At 39.3% G+C, this 22071-nt stretch overlaps 1 protein-coding gene across 2 annotated transcripts in view; it reads left to right on the top strand.

Moving 5' to 3' along the window:
• Nucleotides 1-22071, top strand: part of esyt2a (extended synaptotagmin-like protein 2a) — a 60955-nt gene extending 38884 nt beyond the window's left edge. Inside the window, exons 9-24 of one of the 2 annotated variants that reach the window (XM_042428739.1) lie at nt 5480-5600; nt 5812-5988; nt 6178-6260; nt 7348-7396; nt 7784-7873; nt 7978-8073; nt 12515-12577; nt 14765-14839; nt 15642-15728; nt 15833-15982; nt 17160-17617; nt 18898-18996; nt 19095-19226; nt 20259-20364; nt 20585-20634; nt 21258-22071. In XM_042428739.1, the coding sequence (XP_042284673.1) occupies nt 5480-5600; nt 5812-5988; nt 6178-6260; nt 7348-7396; nt 7784-7873; nt 7978-8073; nt 12515-12577; nt 14765-14839; nt 15642-15728; nt 15833-15982; nt 17160-17617; nt 18898-18996; nt 19095-19226; nt 20259-20364; nt 20585-20634; nt 21258-21303 (1882 nt within the window). In that variant the 3' untranslated portion in view covers nt 21304-22071. The remainder of the gene's footprint in view (nt 1-5479; nt 5601-5811; nt 5989-6177; nt 6261-7347; nt 7397-7783; nt 7874-7977; nt 8074-12514; nt 12578-14764; nt 14840-15641; nt 15729-15832; nt 15983-17159; nt 17618-18897; nt 18997-19094; nt 19227-20258; nt 20365-20584; nt 20635-21257) is intronic. The other variant, XM_042428740.1, reaches the window with a different exon arrangement.

Raw genomic sequence — 22071 nt, 5'->3', positions numbered from 1 at the left:
AATAGTGAAAGTAATCGTTAGTTGCAGCCCTTCTGTGCAGCAGGAAAGAGCTGCCAGACACTATTTACATTTACATCCACCTGTTTTTAAGAATGGAGAGGAAACGCTAGAAATAATAATTTTAAAAATCAAGTTTTTTGCTCGGCTGAGGCGGGAAAGTCGGCCTGTCGAGAAAGAGAAGATGCAATAAAGACGTGTTTCTTTAAATAGATTTTACCTGCTTCTTCTTCTTCTTCTACTGTAAACAGATCGTTTAGGTCGTACTTCCTCCTGACTGTTACAGTTTCAGGTGTTCACTCCACCAGAAAGACCTAAAACATATGAAAAGAGTTTATGCAACTTAAACATCTTTAGGTGGAGCCGTCATGTATCAGATATTGGAGCTTTTTTAATCATGTAATCTTGTCACTTCTTCTAGAATATGTTTGCATAAAGATAGTTTAGAGACACACACATTGTATTTTGTAGAAGTTTGTTATAAATCTGCCTGAAATTCACTTCAAACTGTCAGTGGAAACATAATAAAAGTGTTTAGAGCAGCAAATTAGAAGCTTTTTACACACCGAGTAAAGGTGAAATGACTGAAATATGATCTAATAAAGGCTGTTATTTATCAGAAAGCATCACATCTGATCACTCTAAACCCTTTAACAGTAGAAAAACTCAAACCACGTCGTTTAGATCCTGCAGAATCACGTCCTTCCCGTTCGCTATAATGAGAAAATGAAGGCAATGTTTTGAAGTAGACGTTCCCAGCGGACACGCAGACGGTAGCGGGTCTATCAGGCTCTCAGGCTCCCTCCGCTGCTGAAACCATTACATTAACCACCAGATCACAGAATGGATTATGACCTTTAATTTTTTTTTTTCTCCCCCCGCTAAGTGTTGATATTTATAGTAACGTGATTATGAAAGGATGACGCTGGCAGATCACAGCTCTGATTTGGGGACAAACGTTACTAGACAGGACTTCTTTTAGTGCCGTTTAGACCTGAAAGAAGATGCAACAGTGACGATTTGAATGCTTCAGTGGCTTTATTTCATATATAAGTATGTAAGTTAGTTGTTCACTCTGTCATAGAGTTGAAGAGGCAGGAGTCTTATCAGTAGCTTCACCTGCTCCCCTTCTTGTTTAGATAGATGTCACTGACTAGACTTTAGATATTTATGTTATGTTTTAATGATAATGACGTTTATCAATGCTGTCTTTGAAATAAACTCATTTACTACATAATAAACATCCTGGTAGAAACACTGCATGGTGCTTTTTTTAAGGAAAAACTAGTGTTAATCAGGGCTGAAACTAGCGATTATTTTCATTATGGATTAATCTGATTATTTTCCCATTTAGTCGATTAGTTGCTTGATCTATAAAATGGTGAAACATGTCAATCACTGTTTCATAAACCCGAGGCGATGTCCTCAAATGTCTTGTTTTGTCCACAACCCTAATATATTCAGTTTACCGTCATAGACGACTAAAGACACAGAAAATATTTACATTTGAGGTATTTTTATTCCACTTTACACATGCAACAAGAACCACAATGCTTGAAATGAAAACACAGCCTACAGGTGGTGACCGGTTCAGGTGGTGAGCCGCCCCCCCCCAACCTCCCACCTCCTCCCGCCCCCGCCTTCCCCCCCTTGCAGAGCGGTGTTTCCACTCCGCTAAACTGTGTTGTTACTCCTCCATATTGACCTGCTGTGCTGTTTCCTGCTGCTTCACAGTTTGTTTTCAGCAGAGAAAGAAACTCACTGCGGTTTCCTAAAGACTCCGCCCTGTGAAATGTAGCTTTCCTTGTTCGACAAGTTTGTGGGACAACACCTGTGCGTGTGTGTGTGTGTGTGTGTGTGTGTGTGTGTGTGTGTGTTGCTTTGTGTGTGCCGCAATCGAGCTGCAGACCTTCACTCGCCCCACCCTTCTCTCTCACTCTCTCTCGCTCTCTTCCTGTGTGTGTTAGAGAGAGAGAGATACTACTCATATTTCCTCACTGATAATTTGCATTTTGCCATCAAATTGCAGGATAACCTGACGTGACCCTCCAGCTGTGTGTGTGTGTGTGTGTGTTCTTGTTATCTCATGGGGACTTTTTCTAACCTTGTGGGGACCAAAGCTCGGTCCTAATGAGGTAAAACGTCATGTCTGAAGTCCTGGTTAAAGTCAGTGCGGCGTCCTAACAAAGATAGCAGCACAAACTTGTGTGCGAGTGTGCGACCACCAGTCTGGATCCACTTTTGTTTTCCTTTTGAAATACACCCAGTAAAGCCACACACACACACACACACACACACACATTATCTTCTGTTTATATTATATATTTTATAGATGTCAGGACACACACAACTGTTCAGTCTCACTGTTCAGTTTTCTTCCTCCCTAATACCAAAAAACAAGCTCCTTTTATAGGTATGATGGGACATGTGGAAGCCTGAGTGGGCGTTTTTAATCACAGGATAGGCAGCAGAATTACACCATCCGACTCTCATCTGGATATAGTTAGTGATGTGTTTTTGGGGTGAGCGAGCAGACCACGAGTCAGCGTGTCAACTCTAAAATCAACTTTGCATTTGCATGAAATCCCGCTATAAAACCGACCCAGGAGCAGCTCTTTCAGGAAGGGATTTTTTTTATTTGGAGGAAAGCAACGCAGCTGTGTGTCAGCGTGGGACGATGGCGCCATCTAGAGGATATGAGGCGTAATGTCAGAGTGTTGTTTTTACCCTGAAATCTGTGCATCCTGTACATGCTGAATGGACAGAATTAAGTATAAAACTAATGTTATTTCAAGTCCTATCAGCTAAAAACAGGCCATACAATGTTTTAACATTTCTCTTCATACTCAGCTGTGTGTATTCAGAAGATATTACTAGTCTCTAGTGGTAACATCTATCATTATATTGGTGATTTTCTGTTATTATTATACTGTTATGATGTCAGACGTCTATGTTAAAGGTGGTCAAATGTCTAAAACTAGAGGTGAACGTGTGTAAAATCCTTCCTGCAAGTCAAAAATCAGGGCGTCAACCTGCTCTCAACGCTTTGTTTGCAAAGTTATCTCTACCTCCTCAGCCGTGATGGCGTCAGATTGTTCTCACATGCCCACAAACAGCCGCCTGTTGGTTTACGTCGTTCACTTTATCTACTCGCATATTTCGGTCGGATTGGATTCAGGCTTGAACATGTTTGAGAAGTTTATATTTTGAGAAAAAGAAAGGGTGAAGCTCATCGGGACAAGAGACAGGAGCTAGATCAGCCTGTTTCAGACAGAAGCTGCATAAAGGACCAGTATAAGATAAATAAATAAGAGTTTTTTGACCTGTAAATCATGCAGAGATACTCCAGTAGAGCCCCAGAATAAGATTATAGACCTGGAAATGTGCATGAAACAGACTCTTCAAGATGCCCCCCTCTCTCTCTTTCCAGAGTATTGTTTCTTTTTCTTTATTTACAACAGAAATCTCAGACAGATACCTTAAAAACTAGACAGGGCTGCAACTAATGATTACAGTCATTATCAATGAATCTGTCAGTTATTTTCCTAATTAGTAGTTTTAGTCGTTTGGTCAGAAAATGTTAGAAAAAGGTGAAAAATGTTCATCAATGTTTCCAAAAGCCCAAGTCCTCAAATGTCTTGTTGTTTACTGTCATAAAAGATGAAAGAAATCAAAAACTCTTCACATTTAAGAAGCTGAAACCAGAGTTTCTTATTAAAAATGACTCAAAAGATGGACGATGGATGATTATTCTCTCTATTGATCGATTAATGGACTAATTGTTGCAGCTCTAAATCAAAGCAAAGCTGCATGAACACAGAATTACGTGTTTACTGCTCTGTCCGGTTTGAAGCAGAGTTCTTGATTTCCAGGTATTTCCACGCGTCAGTGAGAATTTAGCAGAGTTGTGTGTAACGTCACCGCTGTGCTCGTGGTGTGCGGGTGTGTCCCCGTGCTGGAGAAGCATGACGTACAAACAAAACGCTCATCAGCAGCACGATGATCACAGACTGGTGTCAGATTTGTGAGATTCCTTTTGTGTGTGGTGCTCCTGTTACATTGGACATGTTTAGACACGTAGTCACTCTCTGACACACACACACACACACACACACACACACACACACACACACACACACACACACACACACACACACACACTAGTGCTACAGTATCTTATGTCAGTCGGGGTTTAGTGTCGTCTTAATACACATGCTGCTTGTTTCCTGTTCGGATTAGTGAAGAAGCCACAACTCTTACGTTTCAACCTGTTAATCAACACATGAATCTAATAATAACAACTGGAACTGGAGAAGAGTTTACTTAGCGTGTGTGTCTCTGTGTGTGTGTGTGAACACGCGTGTTGATACATGTGTGTGTGTGTTTGAACATGTTCGAGGCCGGGCTGCAGACAGAACGGCAGCTGCAGATGTTTTCTCTCTGCAGTGAGACTGTGGATGAACAATATGGTTGAAATCATTATTGAGATATTATATTATATTAACACAGTCCAGACAGGAAGTGTTTGGACAGTTACAGTTGTGCTTCAGATGTTTTGGGTTCTGAGCTTTTTCCTTTTTTTTTCTCCACGCGTTCCTCTTTCCATCATGTTGATAGATGTTGATGTTGAAAAATTTGTTCCAGAACTGGATTTCTTCTTTTTTATTATATTTTTATGAACTGCAGTCTGGTTTTTCAGTTTTGAGTCTTACCAGCGGTTTGCATGTTGTGGTGAATCCTGAGGTAATGGTCATGATGTCATGGTCATGATGTCATGGTCATAAATGGCTTTTTCTGCCACCGTGCAAATGATTTTCCGACCGGCGCTCCTCGGTCTACCGGGTCGTTTTCTAGTTTTCTTGTGTGCTTTTGTTTTTTTAGAATGAATCCAACTGTTGATTTTTTTTTTGGAAAACGAACCACCCTTTGACATCTCTCTGATGGAGTTTACATTTTCCTCATATTGACAGACAACTCCACCTCAATCTAAATGGCAACAATCAACTCTGAGCCACGTGTCGACTCTTCTGTACTGAACTAACGTCAACAAACAAACATTTAGTAGCCAAGCGTCCAATGATGTTTGAACCCATAAACTTTGAGCACAATGTGTGTTGATGCTAAAAAAGACTGTAAATGTGTCAGATATCCACTTGATATGATTAACTCAGACTGCTGAAGACTCATATAACCACACTGTGGATTTTGGCCTCCATCACTTACATTGAAAGCACATTTGAAGGATCTTTTAATATCCACTATGAACAGGAGGAATGATTACAGCGAGGAAAACCTCTTTCACTGTTTATATGAACACCTGACTGTTGTTTTAAGACAGACTTGAAAAATTGCGAACTTGTCCTTTAATTGTGTTCCACTCTTATGCGTCACAAGGTTGAACTCTAACGATTCTAATTCTCTCTCTCATTCTCCCTCTTTCTGTATTCTTCTTCTTCTTCTCCTCTTCCTTCATCCGTTTCAGTGGTTTGTGTGACAACATCATCCAGGACATCATCTACAGCTACCTGGTCCTGCCAAACCGCATCACCATCCCGCTGGTGGGAGAAGCCCAGCTGGCCAAACTCCGCTTCCCGATGCCCAAAGTAAGACACACACACAGTTTTTTATAGTGAAACATTACTGAAACAGTTATAGAAGATGACTTGACAATAATTTTAATAATAAACTCACCTTTTAAGTCATTTATTAAGCAAAAATGCCAAACTTTCTCTTGTTTGGGCTTCTCATAATGTGATGATTTGCTACTTTTTTCCTCATTTTCTCCTCTCCGTCACTCATTTTGTTTCTCCTCAGGGCGTCCTGCGGATCCACTTCATTGAGGCCCAGGAGCTGCTGGGTAAAGACAAGTTCCTGGGTGGGCTGATTAAAGGCAAGTCAGACCCGTACGGGGTCATCCAGGTCGGGACCCAGCTCTTCCAGAGCAAAGTCATCCACGAGACTGTCAACCCCAAATGGAACGAGGTGTACGAGGTGAGCGACAGGGAGTTAAACTGGGAGAACATGTGAGGTTATAAAGTGTATATTTTTATTTATTTTATCTCACTTTAGCCATTTAGTAGCAAAGCATGGTAGCACCAAAATACAGATTATAATCATTCCAGGACCAATTTCCCCCCAAAAATCCAGCCTGTGTGTGACGATCATTATTTGTATTTTCAGGTGCTGGTGTACGAACACTCGGCACCGAATCTGGAGATCGAGCTGTTTGATGAAGACACCGATAAAGACGACTTCCTGGGAAGGTACGACGGCGTCTGACTCTTACTGTCGTTATCCTCAATGCTCGTTATATCTTCAGCTTCTCCTCCGGTCCGCTCTGCTTCCTGCCGTCAACATCTCAAAACACTTCAGTCTCTGTTTTTTATTGATGATTAATGCCAAAAACATAGATTTGAATGCTTTTTTTTATCAATATCTCAGTACAGTAATATAATCAAGTAATCATTCAAGTCAAATATAAATCATCTTCTGCTTTTAGCTTCACAAATTAGAGGACTTGCCTCTTTTTTATAGGTTTTCTGTACATTTTATATCGTTGTAAATTAAATAACATTTGGTTTCAGACTGTAGTTGGACAGAACTATTTTTTTAAACAGTTTTTTTTGTCATTTTAACCCTTTCATGCACAGTGGACAGCTGTTCAAAAGCCGTTTTTGTTAGATATGCATGGGTTTTAATGGTATAGTTGCACATCAGCCAACACAGTGGACTCTAGTTTAGTTCAGATATTTTTTTTATGCCTAAAGGGGAATAAAAATCCTGACTGAGGTTATCATAATTCATGCAGAAAGGGTTAAAGATTAAAGATTGATTGATTACGCAATACTCACCCATGAACAGTCCTCGCTTTGTCAGTAATTAAACATTTTAGCTTCATTTTGCTGATGTGAACAGCAGAGAAGCATTGATACAACATGCTGTAATGTATCCTGATGTATGTACGCTACAGATTTAGTAATTTATTGATTAATGGAGTGCATTATAGTTTATGATTTACATATAATTTACAAACCATAAGAGAGGATTTATTATAAAGTGTTTGCGCTGTACATAATAGGATTTCACACTCCATTTACCTGATAGCGGCGCTCCATCAAACCACACGGGGCCCCCGGAGTGGAGCGCGACTCTCTCCGTGACTTCACAGCGAGTGTTTGATGAGTGCGGCGTCGTCGTTGTCGCTTGTCGTCTTGACTTTCATTTTCACCGGAGCCCATTAACTCACCGCCGCTGTGTGTGAGAGAGAGAGACGGTCTGTCTGTCGTCAATGCGGCGGAGTGATGAGTCACAACAGCTCTCGGTGAAATTCTCACTTTTTTTGTTTTTCAGTCTGATGATCGACATGAACGAGCTCCAGAGGGAACAGAAGGTGGACGAGGTAATCTGCGTCTTTTCTGCTCTGAATTCATGAGAGTGCGACACCTTTTTCACAAACAGTAACACAATCTTAAAAAAAAGAGGTCAGCTGTCAATCAAAACATGTGGAGGGACTGATGTTTCTGTTTGTTTTCTCACATCAGGAATTAATTTTAGGACTTTTCTTTCACCCCTTTAATAAGTTACTAGAATAAATATCAAACCAAAAGATTCATTGTCTTATAAGACAGAATATATAATTTCAGTCGCTTAGTATTTAGTATTGAGCCAGAATTATTTCAGAAGTTTTCCTCTCCTTCGCTTTATATGAGAACGTTTTGTTTTCTTGTCTCTAGAAACTATTAAATTATTTATTATAAATTATATTAAAACATGTCTGTGTCTTCAGTGGTTTATGATGGACGACGTTGCTACGGGGAAGCTGCACCTCAAACTGGAGTGGTTGTCTCTGCTGCCCACACCGGAGAAGCTGGACCAGGTGCAGTAATACGGCTTCGCTAACACACACACAGAGAGCTGAACTAATAAAGTATGTAGCTGACCCCTGACCTCTGACCTCTGACCTCTGACCTACCCTCACAGGCCCTGATGAGCATCAAAGCCGATCGCGGTCACGCCAACGACGGCTTGTCGTCCGCTGTGCTCGTCGTCTTCCTGGATTCAGCCAGAAACCTGCCGGTGAGCCTCGAAAAATCTAAAAATCTGGACTTTTGTTTTCTTATTTTTATCGTAACTCACTTTTTATATATATTTTTCTTTTCTTGGTGAAAATCGGCCTCCTTAGATTGTGTGTCTGTGTTTATACTTTCATGCTAAAAATGGTCTTTTTTTAAATTGTATTTTTGTGTAGATGACAACATTTTTACCAGTATAGAGTATTTATTGGATTTCCAGGTCGTCTGATGTTTCAGGCAGATAATAAGAACAAAAAACAACATTCTCAGGAATTGATTGAGAGTTTATCATCAGTATATTTGCTTGTTTGTACTTCAGTCTCTTGCTGACCTGCTTTCTGAACTTCTTTTCTGCCCTCTACTCTCATCTTTAAACTGCAGTAGAAAGAAGACTTTTACAGATCAAATAATTGTGATTTTATTGTAATAGTCCTTTTTTTTCACAGCAGACACTTTGACCCTGAAACATAAAGCAGCCATCATTAATTACTTTATTATTTACACTTTTCCTACTGCGACATGTCAAAATGTCTTCAGTGAAAAAGGTATTTAGTGCTGCATTTGTATTGATTCAATCCAGAAAAGAAATGTAAGGTGTTGTTTTTTGGTCTCAAAGTATTTTATCTTTCTGCTTCTTTTTTTCATCTCACTGCAGTAAAAACACTAAAATAGCAAAATCCTCTTTTCTCTGCTTTTAAAATGAACGTTATCTTTAATGCAACAGTTTTATCAGTAAAGTTAGTTGAAACTTTTACTATAAATTTAATTCTTTAAAGAATGTGGAACTTTTAAACATTAATGTCTTATTAACAGCAATATGTTGGTATAATTACCATAAACAAATGAGACTGAGACTGTTTTTTGGGCTTTCTACGCCTTTATTTAACAGTCATAGGTCAGTTTATAGCTCATGATAGCGGCAAGCTAAACTTATTTTATCTTATTTTACTGTTTTTATCTTATGTTAATATATTTTGGGTATTTTATACCTTTTATATGCTGGATTTTATTTAATTTTGGTGGGTTTTACCATGTAAAACACTTTATGACACTGTTTTAAAAGATGCTATATTAAAAAAAAAGTTTATTATTATTTATTATTATTTTGGAAAAAAAGCAGTTTTCCTTTTTTTAGTTGAGTCTCATTTGTTTGTGGTAACTAAACTGTTGACGCAGCACCTTTAACCTTTAACTGCAGACGTCTACCTTCTCTTGTCTTATTCATTATTACGTAGATTTAAGAGCTTTTAACTCTGTAGTGCAGGCTTCACCTTCCTCTTTTCAGCCTCCTCTTCTTCTCTGCTTCCTCCCTCCTCTTCCTCTTCCTCCTCCTCCTCCTCCCCCTCTGAAGAGCGTCTTCGAGGGGAACTTGGGCTCTGGCTACTTAAAAGAGAGACGGGCGGCGGGCCTCGTGTTTTGCGAGAACACCGCCTCTCTCTATCGGACCTTATTTGTGAGTCCGATGGCTGTTTTCTGCATCCTAGACTAGTTCAGCCACAGTGTGATGACCTGACAGGTTTTTGTTTCTGTTGCTTGTGTTTGATTTTTAGCAAAGATCTTAATTGTTTTGCCTTAAAAGCATGAATCCCTACTAGTTTAATGAGTGTGCATGGGTTGAATTCCCGAATATCATTATCTGTCATGATTGTTATTTGTTGGAGTTTGACTAATTGCGAAGCTGAGGAGCAGAGCAGAAAGAAAGTTAGTATCAAGGGTTTATTATTATATTTTAGGACATCAAAAGCATCCTTCCTCCTACCTAAAAGAACTATTCTCATTGTTATTCTCTTCATAAGGAATTATTCATCTCACAGGATCAGTCGACACATTACATGATGTTAATCCAGCGACATTAGATGAGTTTATTGTCTGGAAAGCAGAGATACATCAGCTGTGTGTCCAATAAAATGATCCTCTATATTCTCACTGACACACAGATTACATTTTAGCAGAGCAGTTATAAAGATAAAAGGTTTCACTTTATGTTCTACATGTGTCGCATGAAACAACACAAAATGATTTTGGTCATTTCTATTTACTCTCCTTGAATTTTACTCATATGGCGTCTTTGTCATCCTTATTTTTAGTCGTGTTTTAGTCAACAAAAAGTCTTTTCAAAAAGACTTTTCAGATTTAGTCATCAAGAAATTGACGAAAAATAAATAAATTGTGAAAATTTCAATCTTGTTGTCGTTAGACCCAAGTATGAGCATTTTAGCTAATATCACCAACCTGTTTACAGGTTAAAATCCACCTCACAGATTGTAATCTGAGAGAATTGAACACAAAATGACAGGTTATATGATTAAGAATTTGGCTTTTTCAAAAGTTCTGAGACAAAGATATCCGTAGTTTTGTCTCCTCCTTAAAAAAATCCTCTACAAAAATGTGTTTATATGTGATTTATTTAAGTTTTTTAAAGATTTTATCAGTTTTTGTTTTTGTTAAAGTAAAAAAACAACAAAATGATCCACAAACATCCAGATGCCGTACACGTCTCTGCTGTCTGATAGTCAGTACGATGACCTTTATTCATTTAAACTCTGTGTCCAAGTTGTAAATCAGTGTGAAAACTTTTGGGCGGGAGGAATGAATGCATTTTGATCATTGAGAGATCCTGAGAGCAGGGAGGGTGAATTCTCTGTGGATTGCTTCCCCTCCATCCTTCCTGTTTAAGCCCATTACTGTATGTATGTATGTGTGTGAACAGTCCTGCTCACCAGCAGGCAGCACATGGTTACTGCTGCATGACAAAATCAGGCAAATTTGATTGATTTTAAAGGAATACACGGACGTTTTGGCAAACAAGCTGTGATTAAATTGTTGTAGTTTTAAAGAAAACACATGAGACACAAAGCAGTTATCTTCTGTCTCCGCTGAGGTGACATGAATACTTAAATTATAGTGTCATAGTGTCATTTTTGGCCACAGCAGGCAGCTGTTTTCAGAGAAAAAGCTCTAAAAAGCCACTGATCACTACCTGCTCAGCACCAAATGACAAATAGACAGTTAGCTGTAGACTAGCTGGTGAACATAGTGGAGCATTTAGCAGATAAAGAGCCAGATATTTCCCTCAGGAGTTGGTAGAGAGTAAAAACAGAGCTGAAAGGTGATGATATATCAGTGTTGTGCTCCCTACTTGTCTCTGCTGTCACCAAGTGGCCATAAAAAATCAGTTACTGCAGGTTTAAATAAATATTGCGGCTCTGGATGTTTGTAGGCATCACTGACGAGTTAAAGCTTCCTTATTTAAACTGCTTACTTGTCAATAAGTCTGTGTATTCTTTAAAAATGTGCCCATCACTGATCTGACATGAACAGGCCTGAGTCTTCAGACCAGTTTATCCATGTTAGATCAAAGCTGAAGGTAGAAAGGATGAAGTTATATATCATTTAAATCAAACCAGCTTAATCTCACTCCACCTGCATATGTTTTAGAATATCTCGTCATCGATATTCTACAATTTTAATCCGTCATATTGAAGTTTCTCCAAAAACCTTTTCAATGTTTTTAACACTGAGGTCACACTTGTCTTTTCAGTCAGATGTTTATGATCACACCACGCTAGGATACGATCAAAATGACAAACACAAGTGTGACTCGGCACCAGAAAATGAGACATCAGTTATACTTTTTGACCCTCAAGAAATGTTCAAATCCGTTTTATTAACACGATGTCTTGTAGTATTTTCTAGCCAGTGTGATGTACAAGAGAAGGGGTTGATTGTAATATCACTGGATTTCATTTCCTATAAACAACTTATAAATGTTCCTCAATCAATCACCATGACGACAGAAAACCATCTCAGCTTCTCCTCGTTAAGAATGATTCCTTCCATTTGATCCTTTTGCTGCCCCTCATACGTCCTCATCACTCGTCCCATCTAATGTTTTGGTATTTTAATTAGAGCCTGACCCATATTGGTTTATTGAAAATGTATCTGTTTTTCGTATATTCGTATTTAATACATCTGTTGCTTTTCTACTTTAATTTATACTTATTTATTAGAAGTTAATTGGAAAATGTACTTTTATCTTCTTATTTTATAGTATTTGTCAGTGTCACAACTCTCTAATAGCCAAATTTAAAAGATTATTCCTGAAAACTACTTATGAGTACATTGGCTTCAAAACTCCAGTACTGGTCCGGCTCTAGTTTTGACCTTGTGTCCAGTTTTAATTGGGGAATGTCATTAACCATGTGATCATCCATGTTGTCTCTTTGTCTGTCTCATGTACTGACGTTCGGGCGGCGGCGCCGGCGGTGTTGGTGTGGTGTCATCATTCTGTCCTCCTCGTTCCTCCTCCCCTCCTCCTCTTCCTCCTCCTCCTCCTCCTCCTCCTCCTCATCCCTGCATGCTCCTCCTTTTCCCCTAATAACCTGCTGGTGTGTTTGTGTGTTGTTTGATCTCTCCTGCCTTGTCCCTGGGGGAAAAAATCAAAGCGCAATCCGTTAGAGTTCAACCAAGCAGGGCTGAAGAAGGCCTCGGTCAATAAGGCCATCAAGGTAATAAAGCACACCCATACCGCTCAGACACCGAGGAGGGAACACAGTGATCATACACTCAAAACATTCAACTCACACTTTATGGCCAAAAGTATGTGGACAACTGAAGCATGATGAGGCCCGGCTCGCAGTCGGCGTTCCAGTTCATCCCAGAGGTGGTGGATGAGGTTGAGATCAGTGCTTTAGAGCAGTAATCTTCTTAATTAATCTAATAATCTCCACAAAAATAGAGAAAAATGTCTGTCACAGTATCCTAGAGCACAAGGTGACGTCATCAGATGTCTTTATATGTCAGACATACAACTAACTATGATGTAAGACCATGAAACACATTTAAAGGAGACGTATCATGCTTGTAGTGATACTCTAGTCATTTATATACTGTTATAATATCAGCTGTGTTATGTTAAACATGGTCAAAATTTCAAACAAAGTTACCTCTACCTCCCCATCAAACTGATAAGATTGTTCACACCTGCCCACAACACATTCCTCCTCCTTGTTTCACGTCATCCATTCACGTATTTCAGTTCAGATTCAGACTCGAACATGTACGGATGTATTTGAGAAGCTGACTAATCAGAACAGAGTGTGTTCATCAGGAGGGCGGGACTTAAAGAGACAGGAGCTAAAACGGCCTGTTTGAGACAGAGGCTGAACTGAGGGGCTGCATAAAGAGCCAGTATAAGATAAATAATATGGTTTTTTAACTGTAAATCATGTAAATATATTCCAATAGAGCCCCATATAATCAATATAAATATAGATCTGAAAATATGCAGAATATGTCCCCTTTAAGAACCTGGAACCATCAAATCTTTGGCATTTTTGTTTAAATGTCTCATTAAAAACGATTGCTTGATTTTCAAAATAATTTCAAAATAGTTGAATTTTCTTCCAGTCGACTAATTGTTCTAATGTTTTTTATTGAGCCGGCCTTGTGTAAGGAGCCACAGTCATGTTGAAACAGGAAAGATCAAACTGTTGCCACAAAGTTGGACTCACACTGTTTTCTCAGATAGCTGCAGCAAAGTGTGCTGCAGCGTTAATATTTCACTTCCTCTTCACCGAAACACAAAAGTGTCCACATACCTTTGGCCATATTGTGTAAACTGTAGTTTGAAGGAAGCTCAGAGGAGAAAAAAAAAACATTTGCTTTAGTACAGAAGTTCAGCAGAGTGTTTCTCAAATTCCTGTAGCTGCTTTTTGTTGTAACAAGAAATGTCAGTATGACCTTTGACCTCTTTGTTATTCTTAAACAGTCTTGTATGATTGTATCCTGAGAGGTTTCAAGCACCCAAATGTGAATAACATTTAACTCGACATATCAAAAAAGATGTAAACCTTCAAACACAACAAGAAGTAAAGAAGCAGTCAGTGGTTTTATTGTGAAAAGTACATTATAGTCTTTAATTTTTAGAGGGCTAAAAGCACCACAACATCTTTGAATTTGATAGAAAGTTTTGGGGATTTGGGAACACTTCATATAAAAAAACTGAGTGTATCTTAAAGTTGTGAGTAAAATCTCCTGCTGTGAAGAAGTTAAAGCACACTAAGTGATGTCTCCACCAGTAGGTGCTGCTGAAACATTCGAAACAGCTCCGATTCCAGTAACAGACTGGTTACTGGAATCGGTCACAACTAGTTGTTGTGAAATCATTAACAAACTCCACTAATCATGTGTGTCGACTAAAACTGTGCATTGTGTCTAACAAAGTTTGTTGTAATTAACAACGTTGTCGTCGAAAGGTAAATTTATTCCACTCTGAATCTTTTAATTGATCTTTTCTTTCATCCTGATACGACGTGTTCCTGGTTTTCCTTCTTAGTTCCTGTTCATTAAACGTGACACATTTTGCCATCACATGCTAAAAATGTGATAAGTAACACAGGACTCTTGTATCATGTTAAAGATGTGATATCACATGAGCAGTATGAGCTAAAAAGTATTGAATGCCCAAAACACACAAGATCAGGATAACTAATCCCAGTAATGTCAATAATATTCCTGTATGTGTGTTTTACATTCATGACGAGAAAAAAAAAAACATTTGTCAGTTTTGTTTTTCAAATTATTTAAAAAAATATGTATTTTAGAGTTAGCAAACCTGCATGCATAGACAGCTGATGCCTTGCTAAACTAAAAATTCTTTGTTGTTTGTAAAACCTGTTTTTCTTCTTCTGCAGTCTGGCAAAAAAGTGACCAGCGATCCCAGTCCGTTTGTCCAGTTCAGAGTGGGACACAAGTCCTTCGACAGCAAGGTGAGACCAAAGCAGAATCCACATTCATTCATTCATTCATTCATTCATTCATTCATTCAGCTTAATGCTTATGAAGCTTCTTATCTCCATAGCTTTCTAAAAATTTACAATCTGTCCTTTCAGTACGAGTAAGAAAATTCAACTAAGAGAAAAACGTATATCAAAGGTTCCAGTACGCTTCATAGTGTTTATACTTGTTCTGACACTCACAGGCAGAGAAAAGCCAGATATCATAGAGACACAATAACTCATACTAATAGGGATGATGGTGCACACTTTAGGATGGTGTTGCACTCACATAAAATGACAGAAGTGATTGTGTGAATACTGAAAAAAGAGCTTGAGAGAGAAGTTTCACACCTGGGTAATCACTTCATAAAATGAGGTGATTGTCAGATTTGGAAAATTACAAAAATTGTCAGAAGCATTTGATGCTTTTACCTTCAAACAGTAGCTTGTGTGGTAGCGTCTGAATTAACAGGAGTCCATCTGTGTTCAGTTTGTCAGTGAGAATCATGTCGGCTGCCAACGTAACGATGGAAAAGTTGGTTGCAAAATAATCTAAATGCCAGCCAGAGCTTCTTTGGCAGGCGACTAATCTGTCTTCAGTCAATCTGAAGAGATTGTAACTTCAATTTTGGATAAAAAGTCCTCAAAATGACTTCCTGTTACCTACAAATTGTCAGTTTCTCAGCTGCTGTTTCTGGTTGGCTGTGTGTCGTCTCTCTTCGCCAGGCCTGATTTATTGTAATTAAATTAAATATTCTTCCCTTTAACTCCTTTCTGTTGTGTCTTTTTCCAGACCAGATATAAAACCAATGAACCGGTGTGGGAGGAAGCCTTCACCTTCCTCATCCACAACCCTAAAAGCCAAGAGTTGGAGGTTGAGGTATGGAGGTTTCTTCTTCTTCTTCTTCTTCTTCTCTTTACAAGCAGTTAAAATATGAGATATGTCAGTTGACGCTGAGTGTTTTTAATATGACGTGTCTTTAGGTGAAGGACGAGAAACACGAGTGCTCACTGGGGACGTTCACGCTGCCTCTGAGTCGTCTGCTGGAGGCGAACGACATGACGCTGAACCAGCGCTTCCCCCTCAAGAACTCCGGACCGAGCTGCACTCTGAAGATGAAGATGGCTCTGCGGGTACGAAGACAGTGATCTGAGAAATAACACATGCTCTCCTCTTTTCTGTCACATTTAGCCAAAAATGTTCAAGCTCATTTTCAACTCCAAGCCATTGTGAGCTTTTTTATAACCCAGTTCAGGCAGGAAACGGCCCTGTGGTTTGACGAATGGGAAGTTCAGGCTCTTAAACCTTCTGTTAGAAAGCATCGGGGAGGCTAGTGGAGACACACAGTAAACACTTTTAATCTGTGCTGACAGCCTAGAACACCAACCTTCATCTCAAAGGCACAAAAAACCCTTCTGCTCGTCATCTGTTGTACGCCGAAAGTGTCAAACAGGGAAACCGCCGCTAGCCAAGCATTTCCCAAGCTAACACTAACAACCGTGGCTAATCAGTGGGAGCGTACAGAACAGGATTACAGCTCAGCAGAGTTGATGGCTGACTTTAATTAAGGAAATAAGACGGAAAAACTAACAAGATTTAAGACCTAAATTTAACCTTGAATAGATGAAAGATGGCCCGAAACAAATTTAACAGTGAGGTTCAAGCAAACACTAAAACTCAAGCTGAGTTTTTCTTTATTTGTCTTGTTGTCTCTGAAAAACATTCCCTGAAGCACTGGATGATGTGGTTTCAGTCAGTATCACTATGTTAATATTAGTATTTTTCACATATAAATATAAAATCAGAAACAATTTAATTGTCGTTGCACTAACACACATAAAACAAGAACTTCAATAACTCATTTTGTCGATCATTTAAAGAAAAAGGCTGACATTATCCAATATTTTTCTTCTTGTCAACAAATCCTGTGAAAAGATGAGAACCGAGATGTCTCCTAATACTTTTCAACTTCCCTACTCTGTCTGTGGCGCTCAGCTTCAGCTGGTTGTTTCCTACAGAAGATATAAATCTTTTAAAAACAGCTCAAAAACATATGGTTTCATTTTCAAACAAGGCCTTAGTGCATTTGGGACTATTTTGAGCAGCGCATTGATACACATCTGGTGCTGTAGTGAGTATTTCTGGCAGCAGGACGGTGTGTGTGTGTGGGATTGAGTAGTTTTTGGACAAAAATAGAGCTTTATGGCACAGAGGAATAAGATATATCCGGCTTTTTAAAACATTTTAATAATCCAAACCATAGTTGACTGTGTTTCTAACCCTTCTCATTTATTCCTGTACTTGTTTCAGGTGTTGTGCCTGAACAAGGACACCTCCCTGCCCTCAGACTCCACCCCGTCCTCGGTGCAGGTCCGTAAGTCCAGCTCCTCCAGCTCCTCCAACCCGACCCCGCGGCCCTCCGTCTCCTCCGAGTCCCCCAAGCCGCCCGCCCCCGCCTCCACCTCCGAAATCCCCCGCTCCGCCTCGGTGTCCGCACAGGACCTGCTGAACCGGCGGAGGGAGACCGAAGAGATGGCCAGGTCCCCGGGAAGCACAGACTTGGGGCAAGGTGGTAGAGGAGCAGTAGCAGCAGCAGCAGGAGGAGGTCAGGGACTGGCGGAGAGCGGGAGGAGCACCTCCAACCTGGCCATCTCGGGCTCCCAGCAGTACCTGGCCGGAGGCAAAGAGCCGACGCCCAGCATCGCATCAGACATCTCCAACCCCTACGCTGCTCAGGAGCTGCAGCAGAGACTTCAGCAGCTGCAAAAGTATCTATCACTCCGTCATCTCTCATCCATTGATCCCTCTGAGTGTCTAAATATCTAATATAATACATCTTTGTATGTCTGCATACTGGAAAACCTCAAATATACATCTAATCACATAATTTAAACACCTAAAGTACATATATGCAGGTAACTACAGGGAAAAACATGTATTGACTTACATTACCACTAGAGCTGCAACGATTGGTCAATAATTCGAATAGTCGATCGAGAGAAAATGAACTGGAAACTATTTTGATAACTGAATAATCATTTTAGTCATATTCTCAGCAAAAGTGACAATTATTCTCTGGTTCAAACTTCTCGTTTGTGAGGATTTGTTGCTTTTGTCTGTTTTTATATCATTCTGGAAAAAATGTGATGGACATTTTTTTCACAATGTTCTTAATCTTTATAGATCATTTAATCAGGAAAATAATCAGCAGACTAATTGATGAAGAAAATAATCAATAGTTGTGGCTCTAATTACCACTTAACTCTGACTTGTGAATCAACATAACCTGTTTTCACACCAAATACACAAGTGGGGATTGCACTTTTATAGTCTCATTCATTTTCCACCAGATGTTTGGGGACAAATTTCAACTAAAGTTCAATTAAAGTTCAGGTAAATTAAACTATAAAATGCTCTTCATCCTACAGAAGGAGTACAGAAGGACTTTTTCAACTTGTTCATCTGAAAAAAACATTTATATATTTAATTATATATTTGTGGTTGACACATACAAAAAAGAAAAATCATATGATAAAGCTGCTGTTATACTGTATATATATATAGTTTTATTTCAATTTCAACAAATCCCATGAAAAAACCAAAACCAACAATGTGTTATCTCTCAGTACTTTATGTCTCTGGCACATACAATATAGTTTCATTTTCAAAAAAGCTTCAGTAATTTCCTAAAACATCTGATCACTGTAGTTTTTAGCAAAAGTTACTCAAACAGCAGGAAACAGTACATTTGTTGGGGATCATTTGTAGTGGCAGATTAATACACAATAGAGAACAAGACCTTACCAAACTTTAAATGTTAGAAGGTGACAAAGGCAAAACATTTTTTGTTTATTAAAGGAACTTGTTATGCTTAAACATGATGAAGATGTTTGACATTGCAAATATTTCCAGGTTGACAGTCAATAAGTGTGAATAAGCGAGCTGTTTAAGAAGAAAATAAACACATGTACATGAAGCCACGTCCAGCTACAACTGCAGTGAAGTGCTGCTTTTGATGGGTTTCTCCCTCCTCTCTGTGTGTTTGTAGTGGTTCTGGCCCCAGTCATTTCCCGCTGGGTGAGATCCAGCTGACGGTCAGACACAGCTCCCAGAGGAACAAGCTCATCGTAGTCGTCCACGCCTGCAGGTACGGGTCGATAAAAAAGATACATTTCTTTGAAAAATACACTTTATAAGGTCAGTGTGTTTACTCTGAGGTGATGTTTATTCTCTTTACCTCCACAGAAACCTGATAGCGTTCACTGATCATGGATCAGATCCTTACGTCCGCCTCTACCTGCTTCCTGACAAACGGAGGTCAGGCAGGAGGAAAACTCACACGTTCAAGAAGACCCTCAATCCAGTTTATGATCAGACGTGAGTCCCACTGTTAAAGGCATACTATGCAGGATTTTCCTAAAAAAAACAACAACATATAGACTCATGCAAAAGTTATCCCTCTCAATCACTTATGACTTAATATCTGCAGAGACTCTGCCCTCTGTCTGTGTTTTCTTATTATTTTACTGTGTTCGAGACACTTCTGGGCGTCAGCCTTTGGGCAGTGGCAGCCAATAACAGTGCGCAAGTTGTGAGGTCGGGACTCGTGGCGTAGCGACCAGGTTACATCGCTGTCTCCGTCTCTTTCCTCTGCTCCGCTCTGCTCTCTGTCTCTGTGTCATGGATGTATAAAGAGCAGCAGGTCTGTGTGTCTGCTGAGCTACACACACGCAGAGCAGAGAGGCCACAGCAGACTGTGTGTGTACTAACCAAGCAGCAACCTCTGGGGCTGTAAAATGAAGCCAATGCAGAAGTGCCAAAAACCTCAGTTCCTTGAATGGCCACTTGAGGCTCTAAAAGCGAGTCAATCCCCATAGACCCCCATGTTAAAATGCCCAACTTTACAGCAGAAATAAACATGTTTACAGCCTGGTACAAACAACGGTTTTGGTCTCTAAAGCTAATTTCTCCTTTCATGACAACTGTACGGGGGGTGAATTTTTTTATAACTCACCCATTTAAATTTTATTAAGCCGTAAAGTTATGCATAACGAAGGACATGGCTGCTTTGAGTGACAGGTCCGCAGGCCGCTAGGTGGCTTGTTTCAGCCATTCAGTCCGCCTCTTTGCCCATTTTTGATTGGCTGGGAGTTAGGCAGCGTCACATACTGCCAAGATGGCGACGGCCGGAGTGGCTCACTTTGAGCTTCAAAACCGCTCTTCAGAAACTAACAGGTGACGTCACGGTAACTACGTCCATATTTTTATACAGTCTATGGTAGAAACACCAACCAAGAAATCCTGCATAGTATACCTTTAGTTTTCCACTTCTGTTATTAAATAACAGCTTTATTAGCTGAGTGTAACTGTTGTAAATTTACGGCGTTCTGCTCGTCTCTGTCCGGTCAGGTTTGAGTTCAGTGTTTCCCTCGTGGAGCTCCACAGACGGACTCTGGACGTCGCGGTGAAGAACGGCGGAGGTCTGCTCTCCAAACACAAAGGCCTTCTGGGAAAGGTAAACTGTGAAGTCACTTGTTATTAGATGTTTGTTTAAAACAGTGGAAACGATCTTGAAATCAACGTATTTTATTCCAGTTTGAAGTTTCATGATTAATCCTCATGAACTTTTGATGATCTGCATTTAGAAACTTAAATAGTCTTTGATTAAAGATACTGGAGTTGATTAGTCCCCATGTGATGATTCAGTCGTTCACTCTGTTGCCTTTTCTTATCAGGTTCTGGTGGATCTGACCCACGATGAGATCACGAAGGGCTGGACGCAATGGTTAGTCTTTTGATCTCCTACTTTTAATGAGTGTTTGATCCGTTTATTAAGATCTGATACCACAGATCACAAAAAGTTCACTTTCATATGTGAAAACTGGATCTCTCTTTAAAATAAATTATGTTTTTTATTTAGTTCAATGATGCATATGAGCAAAGTTTCTTTTTCATCAGTGCTGCACAATCACAGAAAAACAGAAAAAAGCTTAAATTTGTGTCTAAAAGGTTGCAAAACTATTTACTTAACCTCATTATAACAGAGCTGCAGCTGATGATCATTTTCATCTGTTTAATCTGCAGATCAAAGAGTTTTTAGTAATTGTTTGGTTTGTAGATTGTCAAAAAAAAAGTGAAATATGTCCAAAACTATTTTCTAGGTGATGTCAAGTAATTGCCCATTCTTCCCATTAATTCTCCAAAAGCCTGAAATATTCAGTTTATTGTCACATAAGACAAAGAAAAGCAGCAAATCCTCATAATTGAGCCTCACAATTATCAAAACAAATATTTACACAATTAATCCATTATTAAAATAGCTCAACATCATATCTTTAAAAAGCAGCAGTCATTCCCAGTCGTGTCACGTGGATTTTTTAAAGTTAAGTTCTCTTTCTGCTCCTGCAGGTATGAGCTGAGTGAAGACGGCACGACGAAGCCTCACCAACTATAGACGGCACCGACACGTCATCATCATCATTACTATCATCATCATCATCATCATCATATCACCACACTTCCACATGATACACTTCCACTTCATTCTACAGTACAACATGTTTTTGTTTTTTTTTAATTTTCATTATTTGTAATCATTTTTTAAAAAAAAAAAAAAGGAATCAGTGAAGCAGCTTTGACATTCATTTAATCACATCAGTCGCAAGGCAAACCTCCCCTTTAAGAAGTGACAGGCTGATAGACTAAAGGGAGTATAAACAACACGTAGAGTACTATATATTACACAACGTACTGCGATGGAAGTGTATATTCCATATTTATAGAAGAAAACTATAACGGCTGTAGAGGAAAACAATCTATTTTTTTTTTGCTGTTGCAGCAGTTTCCTGCCTCGAGTAAAGAACGACGGTGTACAACTTTGTAAATATGTACAATGATGCTGGACAAAACAGACGGTGTATTCTAGAAACGTGAGAGAGAGAGGTGTGGTCTCTTACTTGGCCAAATGATTGTTTGTAATTTTATTTGATTCTTTTTTTTTTTTTTTTTTTTTTTTTAATGAAAAACATTCTGGACAAAGTTTCTGATGCAAAGCGGGTGCAGCAGCAGGTAGGCTGTCGCAGGGGGGAAGACGCCACCAAAGAGACGCAAAGTATTTGATTTTTTTTTACCCTCCGGGGTTTCGGTAACACAAATGCATGCTGGCTTTATTTCACTGCATCAAAATGTGTATTAATCAACTGAACAACATTGGAAATACACA

Source organism: Thunnus maccoyii, chromosome 12 (genome assembly GCF_910596095.1).
Source record: "Thunnus maccoyii chromosome 12, fThuMac1.1, whole genome shotgun sequence".
NCBI classification, from domain to species: domain Eukaryota; kingdom Metazoa; phylum Chordata; class Actinopteri; order Scombriformes; family Scombridae; genus Thunnus; species Thunnus maccoyii.
This window is presented reverse-complemented; position numbering and strand designations above follow the sequence as displayed.